We start from the raw sequence: 17,421 nt of genomic DNA on the forward strand, positions 1-17,421 counted from the left end.
TTCATCACTCTTTGGTCACCCCAGGTCACTCAGGGGTCACTCGGGGTCACTCGGGGTCACTCAGGGGTCACTCAGGGGTCACTCGGGGTCACTCGGGGTCACTCGGGGGTCACTCAGGGGTCACTCGGGGTCACTCAGGGGTCACTTGGGGTCACTCAGGGGTCACTCGGGGGTCACTCGGGGGTCACTCAGGGGTCACTCAGGGGTCACTCAGGGGTCAGTCGGGGTCACTCAGGGGTCACTCGGGGTCACTTCAGGGGTCATTCTGGGGTCACTCAGGGTCACTCAGGGGTCACTCGGGGTCACTCAGGGGTCATTCTGGGGTCACTCGGGGTCACTCAGGGGTCACTTGGGGTCAGATTTCAGGTCCTGGATTTGAGTTTTTGGGGGATTTTTTTTTTTTGAAACTTTTCAAAATTTGGGGAATTTTGGGGGGATTTTTACGGAAATTTTTACGGAAATTGTTATGGGAATTTTTATGGGAATTTTTATGGGAATTTTTATGGGAATTTTTATGGGATTTTAATGGGATTTTTATGGGCTCTTTATGGGATTTTAATGGGATTTTAAAATGGGATTTTGATTGGATTTTAATTGGATTTTTAAATTATTTTTATGGGATTTTTTTAGGGAGTTTTTAACGGAATTTTGCGGGAATTTTTTTGGATGGGATTTTTTTGGAAATTTTTAACGGGGATTTAATGGGATTTTTTATGGGACTTTTTGAGGATTTTTATGGGATTTTGTTTGTTTTTATGGGATTTTAATGGGATTTTTCTTGGCATTTTAAAATGGGATTTAAATAGGATTTTAAAAGGATTCCAGAGGATATTTTTGGGATTTTAAAGGGATTTTAAAATGGGTTTTAATTGGATTTTTAAAATTATTTTTATGGGATTTTTTGGGGATTTCTGTGGATTTTTTAAATGGGATTTTTAAGGGATTTTTGGGGGATTTTTTGTGGATTTTAATGGGATTTTAAGGGGATTTTATTGGGATTTTGGGGGGATTTTTGAGGATTTTAGTGGGATTTGATGGGATTTTAAAATGTGATTTTAATAGGATTTTAATTGGATTTTAATTGGATTTCTTAATAATTTTTATGGGATTTTTGAGGATTTTAATGGGATTTTTATGGGATTTTATTGGGATTTTATTGGGATTTTTACGGGCTCTTTATGGGATTTTGGGGGGATTTTTAAAAGGGATTTTACTGGGATTTTAATTGGATTTTTAAACTATTTTTATGGGATTTATGGGGGATATTTTGTGGATTCTTATGGGATTTTTATAGGATTTTTTGGGATTTTTTCGGGATTTTTCCGGGATTTTTCTGGGATATTTTTGGGATTTTTTGGGGTTTTTTTTAGATTTTTCTGGGATTTTTCAGGATTTTTCTGGGATTTTTTATGGGATTTTTATGTGATTTTTCTGGGATTTTTCTGGGATTTTTCTGGGATTTTTATGGAATTTTTATAGGACTTTTCTGGGATTTTTCCGGGATTTTTATGGGATTTTTATGAGATTTTTATGGGATTTTTATGGGATTTTTATGGGATATTTTTGGGATTTTTGGGGTTTTTTTGGTGGATTTTTCTGGGATTTTTTATGTGATTTTTAAGGGACTTTTCCGGGATTTTTCCGGGATTTTTTTGGGATTTTGCTGGGATTTTTCCGGGATTTTTATCTGATTTTTATGTGATCTTTATGGGATTTTTATGGGATTTTTCTGGGATATTTTTGGGATTTTTGGTTTTTTTGTGGATTTTTCTGGGATTTTTCAGGATTTTTCTGGGATTTTTTATAGGATTTTTATGGGATTTTTCCGGGATTTTAATGTGATTTTTATGGGATTTTTATGTGATTTTTCCGGGATTTTTATGGGATTTTTATGGGATTTTTATAGGACTTTTCTGGGATTTTTCCGGGATTTTTATGGGATTTTTCTGAGATTTTTCTGGGATTTTTCCGGGATTTTTCTGGGATTTTCCCGGGATTTTTGTGTGATTTTCCCGGGATTTTTATGTGATTTTTATGTGATTTTAATGTGATTTTTCCGTGATTTTTCCGTGATTTTTCCGTGATTTTTCCGTGATTTTTCCGTGATTTTTGCCGGATTTGTTACGCTTTGGTGTTCCTGGGCTGGCCGATGCCTTTTCCGGGGGGATTTTGGGGGATTTTGGGGGATTTTGGGGTCTCACCACGTCGCTCTTGGTGGTGTAGACGCGCTCAGCGAGGCTCTCCAGGGCCACCCACTTGACGGGGACGGGGGCGCCGCGGCCCTGCCGGTAATACTGGGACAGCCCCACCTGCTTGGAGAGCCCGAAATCGGCCACGCGCACGCGGAGCCGCTCGTCCAGCCTGGGGGGACACGGGGACACACATCCTGAAATCCCGAAAATCCCAAAAATCCCCAAAATCCCAAAAATCCCCAAATCCCGAAAATCCCGAAAATCCCGAAATCCCAAATCAAAATAACCCCAAAAATCCCGAAATCGGCCACGCGCACGCGGAGCCGCTCGTCCAGCCTGGGGGGACACGGGGACACACATCCTGAAATCCCGAAAATCCCAAAAATCCCAAAAATCCCAAATCCCCAAATCCCCGTGTCACAGGGATCCCGAAAATCCCAAATCAAAATAACCCCAAAAATCCCGAAATCGGCCACGCGCACGCGGAGCCGCTCGTCCAGCCTGGGGGGACACGGGGACACACATCCTGAAATCCCGAAAATCCCAAAAATCCCAAAATCCCAAAAATCCCCAAATCCCGAAAATCCCGAAAATCCCGAAATCCCAAATCAAAATAACCCCAAAAATCCCGAAATCGGCCACGCGCACGCGGAGCCGCTCGTCCAGCCTGGGGGGACACGGGGACACACATCCTGAAATCCCGAAAATCCCAAAAATCCCAAAAATCCCAAATCCCGAAATCCCCGTGTCACAGGGATCCCGAAAATCCCAAATCAAAATAACCCCAAAAATCCCGAAATCGGCCACGCGCACGCGGAGCCGCTCGTCCAGCCTGGGGGGACACGGGGACACACATCCTGAAATCCCGAAAATCCCAAAAATCCCAAAAATCCCAAATCCCGAAATCCCCGTGTCACAGGGATCCCGAAAATCCCAAATCAAAATAACCCCAAAAATCCCAAAATCGGCCACGCGCACGCGGAGCCGCTCGTCCAGCCTGGGGGGACACGGGGACACACATCCTGAAATCCCGAAAATCCCAAAAATCCCAAAATCCCAAAAATCCCCAAATCCCGAAAATCCCGAAAATCCCGAAATCCCAAATCAAAATAACCCCAAAAATCCCGAAATCGGCCACGCGCACGCGGAGCCGCTCGTCCAGCCTGGGGGGACACGGGGACACACATCCTGAAATCCCGAAAATCCCCAAAATCCCCAAAATCCCAAAAATCCCCAAATCCCGAAAATCCCAAAAATCCCGAAATCCCAAATCAAAATAACCCCAAAAATCCCGAAATCGGCCACGCGCACGCGGAGCCGCTCGTCCAGCCTGGGGGGACACGGGGACACACATCCTGAAATCCCAAAAATCCCCAAAATCCCCAAAATCCCAAAAATCCCAAATCCCGAAATCCCCGTGACACAGGGATCCCGAAATCCCAAATCAAAATAACCCCAAAAATCCCGAAATCGGCCACGCGCACGCGGAGCCGCTCGTCCAGCCTGGGGGGACACGGGGACACACATCCTGAAATCCCGAAAATCCCAAAAATCCCAAAATCCCAAAAATCCCCAAATCCCGAAAATCCCGAAAATCCCGAAATCCCAAATCAAAATAACCCCAAAAATCCCGAAATCGGCCACGCGCACGCGGAGCCGCTCGTCCAGCCTGGGGGGACACGGGGACACACATCCTGAAATCCCGAAAATCCCAAAAATCCCCAAAATCCCAAAAATCCCCAAATCCCGAAATCCCAAAAATCCCGAAATCCCAAATCCCAAAATCCTGACCTCCCCAAATCCTGAAATTCCCAAATCCTGAAATCCCAAATCCCAAATCCCCAAATCCTGAAATCCCCAAATCCTGAAATTCCCAAATGCTGAAATCCCAAATCCCAAAATCCCCATATCCTGAAATCCCAAATCCCCAAAACCGGAAATCCCCAAATCCCGAAATCCCAAATCCCCAAATCCTGAAATTCCCAAAATCCCAAAAATCCCAAAAATCCCAAAAATCCCAAATCCCAAAAATCCCAAAAATCCCGAAATCCTGAAACCCCAAATCCCCAAATCCCGAAATCGTGAACTCCCCAAATTCCCAAATCCCCCAATTCCAACAATCCAAATAATCCCAAAATTCCCAAAAGCTGCGCCCAGCCCCGGTGTCCCCAGAGCTCCCAGTGCTCCCAGTGCTCCCAGTGCTCCCAGTGCTCCCAGTGCTCCCAGTATCGCACATGCAGTTCCCAGTAGTGATTCCCAGTGCTCCCAGTGCTCCCAGTATCGCACATGCAGTTCCCAGTAGTGATTCCCAGTGCTCCCAGTGCTCCCAGTATCGCACATGCAGTTCCCAGTAGTGATTCCCAGTGCTCCCAGTGCTCCCAGTATCGCACACGCAGTTCCCAGTAGTGATTCCCAGTGCTCCCAGTGCTCCCAGTATCGCACATGCAGTTCCCAGTAGTGATTCCCAGTGCTCCCAGTGCTCCCAGTATCGCACATGCAGTTCCCAGTAGTGATTCCCAGTGCTCCCAGTGCTCCCAGTATCGCACATGCAGTTCCCAGTAGTGATTCCCAGTGCTCCCAGTGCTCCCAGTATCGCACATGCAGTTCCCAGTAGTGATTCCCAGTGCTCCCAGTGCTCCCAGTGCTCCCAGTATCGCACACGCAGTTCCCAGTAGTGATTCCCAGTGCTCCCAGTGCTCCCAGTATCGCACACGCAGTTCCCAGTAGTGATTCCCAGTGCTCCCAGTGCTCCCAGTATCGCACACGCAGTTCCCAGTAGTGATTCCCAGTGCTCCCAGTGCTCCCAGTATCGCACACGCAGTTCCCAGTAGTGATTCCCAGTGCTCCCAGTGCTCCCAGTATCGCACACGCAGTTCCCAGTAGTGATTCCCAGTGCTCCCAGTGCTCCCAGTGCTCCCAGTATCGCACATGCAGTTCCCAGTAGTGATTCCCAGTGCTCCCAGTGCTCCCAGTATCGCACATGCAGTTCCCAGTAGTGATTCCCAGTGCTCCCAGTGCTCCCAGTATCGCACATGCAGTTCCCAGTAGTGATTCCCAGTGCTCCCAGTGCTCCCAGTATCGCACATGCAGTTCCCAGTAGTGATTCCCAGTGCTCCCAGTGCTCCCAGTATCGCACATGCAGTTCCCAGTAGTGATTCCCAGTGCTCCCAGTGCTCCCAGTATCGCACATGCAGTTCCCAGTAGTGATTCCCAGTGCTCCCAGTGCTCCCAGTGCTCCCAGTATCGCACACGCAGTTCCCAGTAGTGATTCCCAGTGCTCCCAGTGCTCCCAGTATCGCACACGCAGTTCTCAGTAGTGATTCCCAGTGCTCCCAGTGCTCCCAGTATCGCACATGCAGTTCCCAGTAGTGATTCCCAGTGCTCCCAGTGCTCCCAGTATCGCACATGCAGTTCCCAGTAGTGATTCCCAGTGCTCCCAGTGCTCCCAGTATCGCACACGCAGTTCCCAGTAGTGATTCCCAGTGCTCCCAGTGCTCCCAGTGCTCCCAGTATCGCACATGCAGTTCCCAGTAGTGATTCCCAGTGCTCCCAGTGCTCCCAGTATCGCACATGCAGTTCCCAGTAGTGATTCCCAGTGCTCCCAGTGCTCCCAGTATCGCACACGCAGTTCCCAGTAGTGATTCCCAGTGCTCCCAGTGCTCCCAGTATCGCACATGCAGTTCCCAGTAGTGATTCCCAGTGCTCCCAGTGCTCCCAGTATCGCACATGCAGTTCCCAGTAGTGATTCCCAGTGCTCCCAGTGCTCCCAGTATCGCACATGCAGTTCCCAGTAGTGATTCCCAGTGCTCCCAGTGCTCCCAGTATCGCACATGCAGTTCCCAGTAGTGATTCCCAGTGCTCCCAGTGCTCCCAGTATCGCACATGCAGTTCCCAGTAGTGATTCCCAGTGCTCCCAGTGCTCCCAGTGCTCCCAGTATCGCACACGCAGTTCCCAGTAGTGATTCCCAGTGCTCCCAGTGCTCCCAGTATCGCACACGCAGTTCTCAGTAGTGATTCCCAGTGCTCCCAGTGCTCCCAGTATCGCACATGCAGTTCCCAGTAGTGATTCCCAGTGCTCCCAGTGCTCCCAGTATCGCACATGCAGTTCCCAGTAGTGATTCCCAGTGCTCCCAGTGCTCCCAGTATCGCACACGCAGTTCCCAGTAGTGATTCCCAGTGCTCCCAGTGCTCCCAGTGCTCCCAGTATCGCACATGCAGTTCCCAGTAGTGATTCCCAGTGCTCCCAGTGCTCCCAGTATCGCACATGCAGTTCCCAGTAGTGATTCCCAGTGCTCCCAGTGCTCCCAGTATCGCACATGCAGTTCCCAGTAGTGATTCCCAGTGCTCCCAGTGCTCCCAGTATCGCACATGCAGTTCCCAGTAGTGATTCCCAGTGCTCCCAGTGCTCCCAGTATCGCACATGCAGTTCCCAGTAGTGATTCCCAGTGCTCCCAGTGCTCCCAGTGCTCCCAGTATCGCACACGCAGTTCCCAGTAGTGATTCCCAGTGCTCCCAGTGCTCCCAGTATCGCACACGCAGTTCTCAGTAGTGATTCCCAGTGCTCCCAGTGCTCCCAGTATCGCACACGCAGTTCCCAGTAGTGATTCCCAGTGCTCCCAGTGCTCCCAGTATCGCACACGCAGTTCCCAGTAGTGATTCCCAGTGCTCCCAGTGCTCCCAGTATCGCACACGCAGTTCCCAGTAGTGATTCCCAGTGCTCCCAGTGCTCCCAGTATCGCACACGCAGTTCCCAGTAGTGATTCCCAGTGCTCCCAGTGCTCCCAGTATCGCACACGCAGTTCCCAGTAGTGATTCCCAGTGCTCCCAGTGCTCCCAGTATCCCACATGCAGTTCCCAGTAGTGATTCCCAGTGCTCCCAGTGCTCCCAGTATCCCACACGCAGTTCCCAGTAGTGATTCCCAGTGCTCCCAGTGCTCCCAGTGCTCCCAGTATCCCACACGCAGTTCCCAGTAGTGATTCCCAGTGCTCCCAGTGCTCCCAGTATCGCACACGCAGTTCCCAGTAGTGATTCCCAGTGCTCCCAGTGCTCCCAGTATCGCACATGCTGTTCCCAGTAGTGATTCCCAGTGCTCCCAGTGCTCCCAGTATCGCACACGCAGTTCCCAGTAGTGATTCCCAGTGCTCCCAGTGCTCCCAGTATCGCACACGCAGTTCCCAGTAGTGATTCCCAGTGCTCCCAGTGCTCCCAGTATCGCACATGCAGTTCCCAGTAGTGATTCCCAGTGCTCCCAGTGCTCCCAGTATCGCACACGCAGTTCCCAGTAGTGATTCCCAGTGCTCCCAGTGCTCCCAGTATCGCACACGCAGTTCCCAGTAGTGATTCCCAGTGCTCCCAGTGCTCCCAGTATCGCACATGCAGTTCCCAGTAGTGATTCCCAGTGCTCCCAGTGCTCCCAGTATCGCACACGCAGTTCCCAGTAGTGATTCCCAGTGCTCCCAGTGCTCCCAGTATCGCACACGCAGTTCCCAGTAGTGATTCCCAGTGCTCCCAGTGCTCCCAGTATCGCACATGCAGTTCCCAGTAGTGATTCCCAGTGCTCCCAGTGCTCCCAGTATCGCACACGCAGTTCCCAGTAGTGATTCCCAGTGCTCCCAGTGCTCCCAGTATCGCACACGCAGTTCCCAGTAGTGATTCCCAGTGCTCCCAGTGCTCCCAGTATCGCACACGCAGTTCCCAGTAGTGATTCCCAGTGCTCCCAGTGCTCCCAGTATCGCACATGCAGTTCCCAGTAGTGATTCCCAGTGCTCCCAGTGCTCCCAGTATCGCACACGCAGTTCCCAGTAGTGATTCCCAGTGCTCCCAGTGCTCCCAGTATCCCACATGCAGTTCCCAGTAGTGATTCCCAGTGCTCCCAGTGCTCCCAGTATCCCACACGCAGTTCCCAGTAGTGATTCCCAGTGCTCCCAGTGCTCCCAGTGCTCCCAGTATCCCACACGCAGTTCCCAGTAGTGATTCCCAGTGCTCCCAGTGCTCCCAGTATCGCACACGCAGTTCCCAGTAGTGATTCCCAGTGCTCCCAGTGCTCCCAGTATCGCACATGCAGTTCCCAGTAGTGATTCCCAGTGCTCCCAGTGCTCCCAGTATCGCACACGCAGTTCCCAGTAGTGATTCCCAGTGCTCCCAGTGCTCCCAGTATCGCACACGCAGTTCCCAGTAGTGATTCCCAGTGCTCCCAGTGCTCCCAGTATCGCACATGCAGTTCCCAGTAGTGATTCCCAGTGCTCCCAGTGCTCCCAGTATCGCACACGCAGTTCCCAGTAGTGATTCCCAGTGCTCCCAGTGCTCCCAGTATCGCACACGCAGTTCCCAGTAGTGATTCCCAGTGCTCCCAGTGCTCCCAGTATCGCACATGCAGTTCCCAGTAGTGATTCCCAGTGCTCCCAGTGCTCCCAGTATCGCACACGCAGTTCCCAGTAGTGATTCCCAGTGCTCCCAGTGCTCCCAGTATCGCACACGCAGTTCCCAGTAGTGATTCCCAGTGCTCCCAGTGCTCCCAGTATCGCACATGCAGTTCCCAGTAGTGATTCCCAGTGCTCCCAGTGCTCCCAGTATCGCACACGCAGTTCCCAGTAGTGATTCCCAGTGCTCCCAGTGCTCCCAGTATCGCACACGCAGTTCCCAGTAGTGATTCCCAGTGCTCCCAGTGCTCCCAGTATCGCACACGCAGTTCCCAGTAGTGATTCCCAGTGCTCCCAGTGCTCCCAGTATCGCACATGCAGTTCCCAGTAGTGATTCCCAGTGCTCCCAGTGCTCCCAGTATCGCACACGCAGTTCCCAGTAGTGATTCCCAGTGCTCCCAGTGCTCCCAGTATCGCACACGCAGTTCCCAGTAGTGATTCCCAGTGCTCCCAGTGCTCCCAGTATCGCACATGCAGTTCCCAGTAGTGATTCCCAGTGCTCCCAGTGCTCCCAGTATCGCACATGCAGTTCCCAGTAGTGATTCCCAGTGCTCCCAGTGCTCCCAGTATCGCACACGCAGTTCCCAGTAGTGATTCCCAGTGCTCCCAGTGCTCCCAGTATCGCACACGCAGTTCCCAGTAGTGATTCCCAGTGCTCCCAGTGCTCCCAGTATCGCACACGCAGTTCCCAGTAGTGATTCCCAGTGCTCCCAGTGCTCCCAGTATCGCACACGCAGTTCCCAGTAGTGATTCCCAGTGCTCCCAGTGCTCCCAGTATCGCACATGCAGTTCCTGGCCGCCAGGTCTCTGTGCACGAAGTTCCTCTGGCTCAGGTAACTCATCCCGGCCGCGATGTCCCACATGAAGCGCAGCAGCGTCCGGGGGGAGAGCACCTGAACAGGGGACAGGGATTGGGGACAGGGATTGGGGACAGGGACAGGGATTGGGGACAGGGACAGGGACAGGGATTGGGGACAGGGATTGGGGACAGGGATTGGGGACAGGGACAGGGATTGGGGACAGGGATTGGGGACAGGGATTGGGGACAGGGATTGGGGACAGGGACAGGGACAGGGACAGGGATTGGGGACAGGGATTGGGGACAGGGACAGGGATTGGGGACAGGGATTGGGGACAGGGACAGGGATTGGGGACAGGGACAGGGATTGGGGACAGGGATTGGGGACAGGGATTGGGGACAGGGACAGGGACAGGGATTGGGGACAGGGATTGGGGACAGGGATTGGGGACAGGGACAGGGATTGGGGACAGGGATTGGGGACAGGGACAGGGATTGGGGACAGGGACAGGGATTGGGGACAGGGATTGGGGACAGGGACAGGGACAGGGACAGGGATTTGGGACAGGGACAGGGATTGGGGACAGGGATTGGGGACAGGGATTGGGGACAGGGATTGGGGACAGGGACAGGGACAGGGATTGGGGACAGGGATTGGGGACAGGGATTGGGGACAGGGACAGGGATTGGGGACAGGGATTGGGGACAGGGACAGGGACAGGGATTGGGGACAGGGATTGGGGACAGGGATTGGGGACAGGGACAGGGATTGGGGACAGGGACAGGGATTGGGGACAGGGGACACTGAGGAACGCTCAGATTTTGGTGGGATTTTCAGGGATTTTTTGGGAAGTTTTTGGGATTTTTGGGTATTTTGGGGGGGACTTGATCGCGATTTTGAGGGGACTTTAATGGGATTTGGGGGGGGGTTGGGGGGGATTTTTGGGGGGATTTTTGGGGGTTGGAATTTGGGGATTTTTTGGGGGTGATTTTGGGGAGGGGTCTCTCACCGTGGGGGGGTCCCCGGGGCGGGAGCAGAGCAGGAAACTCCGCAGGGCCCAAATTTTGGGGTTTTTTTGTGGGAATTTGATGATTTCCTTGGGGATTTTTGGGGGGATTTTTTTTGGGGGGGGGGGGGGGGAAATTTTGGGATTTTTTGGGGAGGGGTCTCTCACCGTGGGGGGGTCCCCGAGGCGGGAGCAGAGCAGGAAACTGTGCAGGTCCCCGTGGGCCATAAAGGGCAGCAGGACAATGGGGGGAGGGGGAGGCCCCTCCGAGCCCCTCCCCCACGGCTGCAGGCAAACCCCTGGGGGGAGGGGACAGAGAGGGGGGGGGGGGGGGGAGGGGAGGGGAGGTCAACCTCACCCCACCCCCCAAATTTGGGGTTCAGGACTTCCAAAATTGGGGTGTGGGACCCCCCACCCTGGAACTACCCCAAATCTGGGCATGGATCCCGCAAAAAAAAAAAAATTAAAAAATAAAAAAAAAAAAAGGGGGGGGGGGGGGTAGAAGAACAAAATTGGGGTTCAGGACCCCCAAAATTGGGGTTCAGGACCGCTAAAATTGGGGCACAGAATCCCCAAAATTCGGGCTCAGATCACCCCAAAATTTGGGTTCAGTACCCCCAAAATTTGGGCTCAGATCACCCCAAAATTTGGGTGCAGAAGCAAAAATTTGGGTTCACTGACCCCCAAAATCTGAGTTCAGATCACCCCAAAATTTGGGCTCAGATCACCCCAAAATCTGGGTTCAGATCACCCCAAAATCTGGGTTCAGATCACCCCAAAATTGGGGTTCTGGACCCCCAAAATTTGGGCTCAGATCCCCCAAAATTTGGGATCAGATCACCCCAGATTTGGGGTTCAGGACCGCTAAAATTGGGGCACAGAATCCCCAAAATTCGGGCTCCAATCACCCCAAAATTTGGGTTCACTGACCCCCAAAATCTGAGTTCCGATCACCCCAAAATTGGGGTTCTGGACCCCCAAAATCTGCGCTCAGATCCCCCAAAATTTGGGCTGAGATCACCCCAGATTTGGGGTTCAGGACCGCTAAAATTGGGGCACAGAATCCCCAAAATTCGGGCTCAGATCACCCCAAAATCTGGGTTCAGATCACCCCAAAATTGGGGTTCTGGACCCCCAAAAAAATTTGGGCTCAGACCCCCCCAAAACTGAGTCTCGGTCACCCCAAATTTGGGGTTCACGACCCCCCCATCCCCCCCAAAAAAATTTGGGGGTGCTGGGAGTTTTTCGTGGCTGCCCCAGAGAGAATTTTGGGGTGAATTTGGGGAGTTTTGGGGGGGATTTTGGGGGAATTTATGAGGGGATTTGGGGAAATTTTGGGGGAATTTTAGGGGAATTTTGGGGGAATTTGGGGGGATTTTGGGGGGATTTTGGGGGGATTTTGGGGTAATTTCGGGGTGATTTGGGGGGGAATTTTGGGGGGATTTTGGCGGAATTTTTGGGGGATTTTGGGGGATTTTGGGGGAATTTTGGGGGGATTTTGGGGGATTTTGGGGGGATTTTGGGGTAATTTCGGGGTGATTTTTGGGTTGATTTTGGGGGGATTTTGGGGAATTTTGGGGGGATTTTGGGGGAATTTTGCGGGAATTTTGGGGGAATTTTGGGGGAATTTTGGGGGGATTTGGGGGGAATTTTGGGGGATTTTGGGGGGATTTTGGGGGAATTTTGGGGGGATTTTGGGAGGATTTTGGGGGATTTTGGGGGGATTTTGGGGGGATTTCGGGGTGATTTTTGGGTTGATTTTGGGGGGATTTTGGGGAATTTTGGGGGGATTTTGGGGGAATTTTGCGGGAATTTTGGGGGAATTTTGGGGTTGATTTTGGGGAATTTTGGGGGATTTTGGGGGGATTTGGGGGGGATTTTGGGGTGATTTTGGGGTTGATTTTGGAGTAATTTCGGGATGATTTTTGGGGTGATTTTGGGTGATTTTTGGGATGATTTTGGAGTGATTTTGGGATGATTTTTGGGTTGATTTTGGGGTGATTTTTGAGATGATTTTTGGGGTGATTTTTGGGGTGATTTTCAGGGCGATTTTCGGGGCGATTTTCGGAGCGATTTTTGCGATAATTCTGGGGTAATTTCGGGATGATTTTTGGGTTGATTTTGGGTGGTTTTTGGGTTGATTTTGGGTGGTTTTTGGGGTGATTTTCGGGGTGATTTTCGGAGCGATTTTTGCGATAATTCTGGGGTAATTTCGGGATGATTTTTGGTTTGATTTTGGGGTGGTTTCGGGATGATTTTTGGTTGATTTTGGGTGGTTTTTGGTTTGATTTTGGGGTGATTTTTGGGATGATTTTCTGGTTGATTTTGGATGATTTCTGGGGTGATTTTCGGGGTGATTTTCAGACCGATTTTTGCGATAATTCTGGGGTAATTTCGGGGTGATTTTTGGGTTGATTTTGGGGTGATTTTTGGGTTGATTTTTGGGGTGATTTTTGGTTTGATTTTGGGGTGGTTTCGGGATGATTTTTGGGGTGATTTTGGGTGGTTTTTGGGGTGATTTTCGGGGTGATTTTCAGACCGATTTTTGCGATAATTCTGGGGTAATTTCGGGATGATTTTTGGGTTGATTTTGGGGTGGTTTCGGGATGATTTTTGGGTGATTTTGGGTGGTTTTTGGGGTTGATTTTGGGTGGTTTTTGGGTTGATTTTGGGTGGTTTTTGGGGTGATTTTCGGGGTGATTTTCGGAGCGATTTTTGTGATAATTCTGGGGTAATTTCGGGGTGATTTTTGGGTTGATTTTGGGGTGATTTTTGGGTTGATTTTTGGTTTGATTTTTGGGATGATTTTGGAGTGATTTTGGGATGATTTTTGGGTTGATCTTGCGTGGTTTTTGGGGTGATTTTGGGCTGATTTTTGGGGTGATTTTGGGTTGATTTTGGGTGGTTTTTGGGTTGATTTTGGGGTGGTTTCGGGATGATTTTTGCATTGATCTTGCGTGGTTTTTGGGTTGTTTTTGGGCTGATTTTTGGGGTGATTTTCGGGGTGATTTTCAGACCGATTTTTGCGATAATTCTGGGGTAATTTCGGGATGATTTTTGGGTGATTTTGGGTGGTTTTTGAGTTGATTTTGGGGTGGTTTTTGGGGTGATTTTCGGGGTGATTTTCAGACCGATTTTTGCGATAATTCTGGGGTAATTTCGGGGTGATTTTTGGGTTGATTTTGGGTGATTTTTGGGTTGATTTTGGGGTGGTTTCGGGATGATTTTTGGGTTGATCTTGCGTGGTTTTTGGGGTGATTTTGGGCTGATTTTTGGGGTGATTTTGGGGTGATTTTGGGTGGTTTTTGGGTTGATTTTGGGGTGGTTTCGGGATGATTTTTGCATTGATCTTGCGTGGTTTTTGGGTTGTTTTTGGGCTGATTTTTGGGGTGATTTTCGGGGTGATTTTCAGACCGATTTTTGCGATAATTCTGGGGTAATTTCGGGATGATTTTTGGGTTGATTTTGGGGTGGTTTCGGGATGATTTTTGGGGTGATTTTGGGTGGTTTTTGGGGTTGATTTTGGGTGGTTTTTGAGTTGATTTTGGGGTGGTTTTTGGGGTGATTTTCGGGGTGATTTTCAGACCGATTTTTGCGATAATTCTGGGGTAATTTCGGGGTGATTTTTGGGTTGATTTTGGGGTGGTTTCGGGATGATTTTGGGGTGATTTTGGGTGGTTTTTGGGGTTCCTCACCGATCAGCTTCATGACGTTGGGGTGGTCGAACTCCTTCATGCACACCGCCTCGCTCAGGAAATCCTCCAGCTCCCCCCGCGAGCAGATGGCGACTTTGGGGCGAATCCCAGCGGTTTGGGGAAATTCGGGGGTTTGGGGTTTTGGGTTTTTTTGGGTGTTTTTTTGTTTTTTTGTTTTTTTTGGGGGGGGGAGGGAGGGGGGGATTTTGGGGGGTTTTGGGGGTTCCTCACGTTTCATCGTCTTGACGGCCACGCGCAGAACTCCGGAGTCCTGGTGCAGCGTCCCCTCCACCACCGAGCCGAACTCACCTGGGGCGGCCGAATTCGGGGTCCCAAGGGGATTTTGGGGGGTGCCAAGGGATTTTTGGGGGGTCCCAAAGGGATTTTGGGGGTCCCGAGGGGATTTGGGGGATCCCAAAAGGGATTTTGGGGATCCCAAAGGGATTTTGGGGGGTCCCAAAGGATTTTGGGGGGTCCCAAAGGGGATTTTTGGGGGTCCCAAAGGGATTTTGGGGGTCCCAAAGGATTTTGGGGGTCCCCAGGGGATTTTGGGGGGGTCCCAAAGGGGATTTTGGGGAATCCCAAAAGGGATTTTTGGGGGGTCCCAGAGGATTTTAGGGGATCCCAAAGGGAATTTTGGGGGTTCCAAAGGGAATTTTGGGGGTTCCAAGGGGAATTTTGGGGGTCCCAAAGGGGATTTTGGGGGTCCCCAGGGGAATTTTGGGGGGTGCCAAGGGATTTTTGGGGGGTCCCAAAGGGATTTTGGGGGTCCCGAGGGCATTTGGGGGATCCCAAAAGGGATTTTTGGGGGGTCCCAAAGGGATTTTGGGGGGTCCCAAAGGGGATTTTGGGGGTCCCAAAGGGATTTTGGGGGGTCCCAAAGGATTTTGGAGGGTCCCAAAGGATTTTGGGGGTCCCCAGGGGATTTTTGGGGGTCCCAAAGGGATTTTGGGGGTCCCAAAGGATTTTGGGGGTCCCCAGGGGATTTTGGGATGGGCCCAAAGGGGATTTTGGGGGTTCCAAGGGGAATTTTGGGGAATCCCAAAAGGGATTTTTGGGGGGTCCCAGAGGATTTTAGGGGATCCCAAAGGGAATTTTGGGGGTTCCAAAGGGATTTTGGGGGTCCCGAGGGGATTTGGGGGATCCCAAAAGGGATTTTTGAGGGTCCCAAAGGATTTTGGGGGGTCCCAAAGAGGATTTTGGGGTCCCCAGGGGAATTTTGGGGCGTGCCAAGAGATATTTGGGGGTCCCAAAGGGAATTTCGGGGGATCCCAAAGGGATTTTGGGGGGTCCCAAGGGATTTTGGGGGGTCCCAAAGGGATTTTGGGGGGTCCCAAGGGATTTTGGGGGTGCCCAGGGGATTTTAGGGGATCCCAAAGGGATTTTGGGGGGTCCCAAAGGGATTTTGGACTCCCGGGGGGATTTTTGGGGGGTGCCAAGGGATTTTGGGGGTTCGAAGGGGAATTTTGGGGGTCCCAAAGGATTTTGGGGGTCCCGAGGGGATTTGGGGGTCCCAGGCGATTTTTGGGGATCCAAAGGGGATTTTTGGGGATCCCAAAAGGGATTTTGGGGATCCAAAGGGGATTTTTGGGGATCCAAAGGGATTTTTGGGGTATTTTGAGTGGATTTGGGGAATTTTAGGGTGATTTTTGGGTGATTTGGGAGATTTTTTGGGGGGTTGGGGGGGGGGGATTTTGAGGGATTTTTGGGGAGATTTGGGGGATTTTGGTGCGACTTGGGGTGATTTGGGGAAATTCAAGGGGATTTGGGGGAATTTTGGGATGATTTTGGGAGGATTTTAGGGAGATTTGGGGCAAATTTCAGGGGGGGATTTGGGGGGAATTTGGGGAACTTTTTAGGAATTTTGAGGGAATCTTTGGGTGGGGTTTTTTTTGGGAGATTTTGGGGGATTTGGGGAGGATGTGGGGGGATTTTGGGGGGGTTTCATGTGATTTTGGGGGGATTTGGGCAAATGCAGGCGGATTTTGGGGATGATTTTGGGTGGCTTAGGGGTGATTTTGGGATGATTTTAGATGATTTAGGGTGATTTTGGGTGATTTGGGGGGATTTGGGGTGATTTTAGATGATTCAGGGTGATTTTGGTTGATTTTGGGATAATTTTGGATTATTTAGGGTGATTTTAGATGATTTGGGGTGATTTGGGGATGATTTAGGGATAATTTGGGGTGATTTGGGGTGATTTAGGGATGATTTAGGCTGATTTTAGATTATTTGGGGTGATTTTGGGGTGATTTAGGGTTATTTTGGGATTATTTGGGGTTATTTTGGGGTGATTTAGGGTTATTTTGGGATTATTTTGGGATTATTTTGGGATGATTTGGGGTGATTTCGGGGTGATTTCGGGGTGATTTTGGGATTATTTTGGGATTATTTTGGGATGATTTGGGGTGATTTTGGGGTGATTTAGGGTTATTTTGGGATTATTTTGGGATTATTTGGGGTGATTTAGGGTTATTTTCGGATTATTTTGGGATTATTTTGGGATTATTTGGGGTGATTTAGGGTTATTTTGGGATTATTTTGGGGTTATTTTGGGATTATTTTGGGATGATTTAGGGATTATTTTGGGATGATTTTGGGATGATTTGTGGTGATTTTGGGGTGATTTTGGATGATTTTGGGCACTCACCCTCGCCCAGGGTCTTGCCCAGCGCCACCCGGTGCCGTTCCACCAGAACATCCCGGAGCTTCTCCTTGAGCTCGGGGCTGATCCCGAGACGATTCACTGGGACCCAGGGGACAGCGTGGGGACATTGGGGACATTGGGGACATCGGGGACATTGGGGACATCGGGGGGGACATTGGGGACATTGGGGACATCGGGGACATTGGGGACATCGGGGACATTGGGGACATTGGGGACATCGGGGGACATCGGGGACATTGGGGACATTGGGGATATTTGGGGATATTTGGGGACATTGGGGACATCGGGGACATTGGGGACAGCAATGGGGACATTGGGGACATTGGGGACATTGGGGACATTGGGGACAGCAATGGGGACATTGGGGACATCGGGGGGACATTGGGGACATCGGGGACATTGGGGACATTGGGGACATTGGGGGACATTGGGGGACATTGGGGACATCGGGGGGACATTGGGGACATTGGGGGACATTGGGGGACATTGGGGACATTGGGGACATTGGGGGGATTGGGGACATTGGGGGACATTGGGGACATTGGGGGACATTGGGGGACATTGGGGACATTTTGGGGACATTGGGGACAGCAATGGGGACATTGAGGACACATTGGGGACATTGGGGACATCGGGGACA

General features: G+C 51.0%; 1 protein-coding gene across 1 annotated transcript in view; it reads right to left on the minus strand.

Moving 5' to 3' along the window:
• Positions 1–17,421, minus strand: part of LOC134055964 (tyrosine-protein kinase receptor UFO-like) — a 35,912-nt gene that overhangs the window by 8,488 nt on the left and 10,003 nt on the right. The window contains exons 4-9 of the mRNA XM_062512436.1: positions 16,764–16,859; positions 14,345–14,422; positions 14,114–14,206; positions 10,587–10,717; positions 9,396–9,505; positions 2,202–2,361 (exon numbers count right to left, since the gene is read on the minus strand). Of these exons, the coding sequence (XP_062368420.1) occupies positions 2,202–2,361; positions 9,396–9,505; positions 10,587–10,717; positions 14,114–14,206; positions 14,345–14,422; positions 16,764–16,859 (668 nt within the window). The remainder of the gene's footprint in view (positions 1–2,201; positions 2,362–9,395; positions 9,506–10,586; positions 10,718–14,113; positions 14,207–14,344; positions 14,423–16,763; positions 16,860–17,421) is intronic.

The sequence above is a fragment of the Cinclus cinclus genome, chromosome 37 (genome assembly GCF_963662255.1).
Source record: "Cinclus cinclus chromosome 37, bCinCin1.1, whole genome shotgun sequence".
NCBI classification, from domain to species: domain Eukaryota; kingdom Metazoa; phylum Chordata; class Aves; order Passeriformes; family Cinclidae; genus Cinclus; species Cinclus cinclus.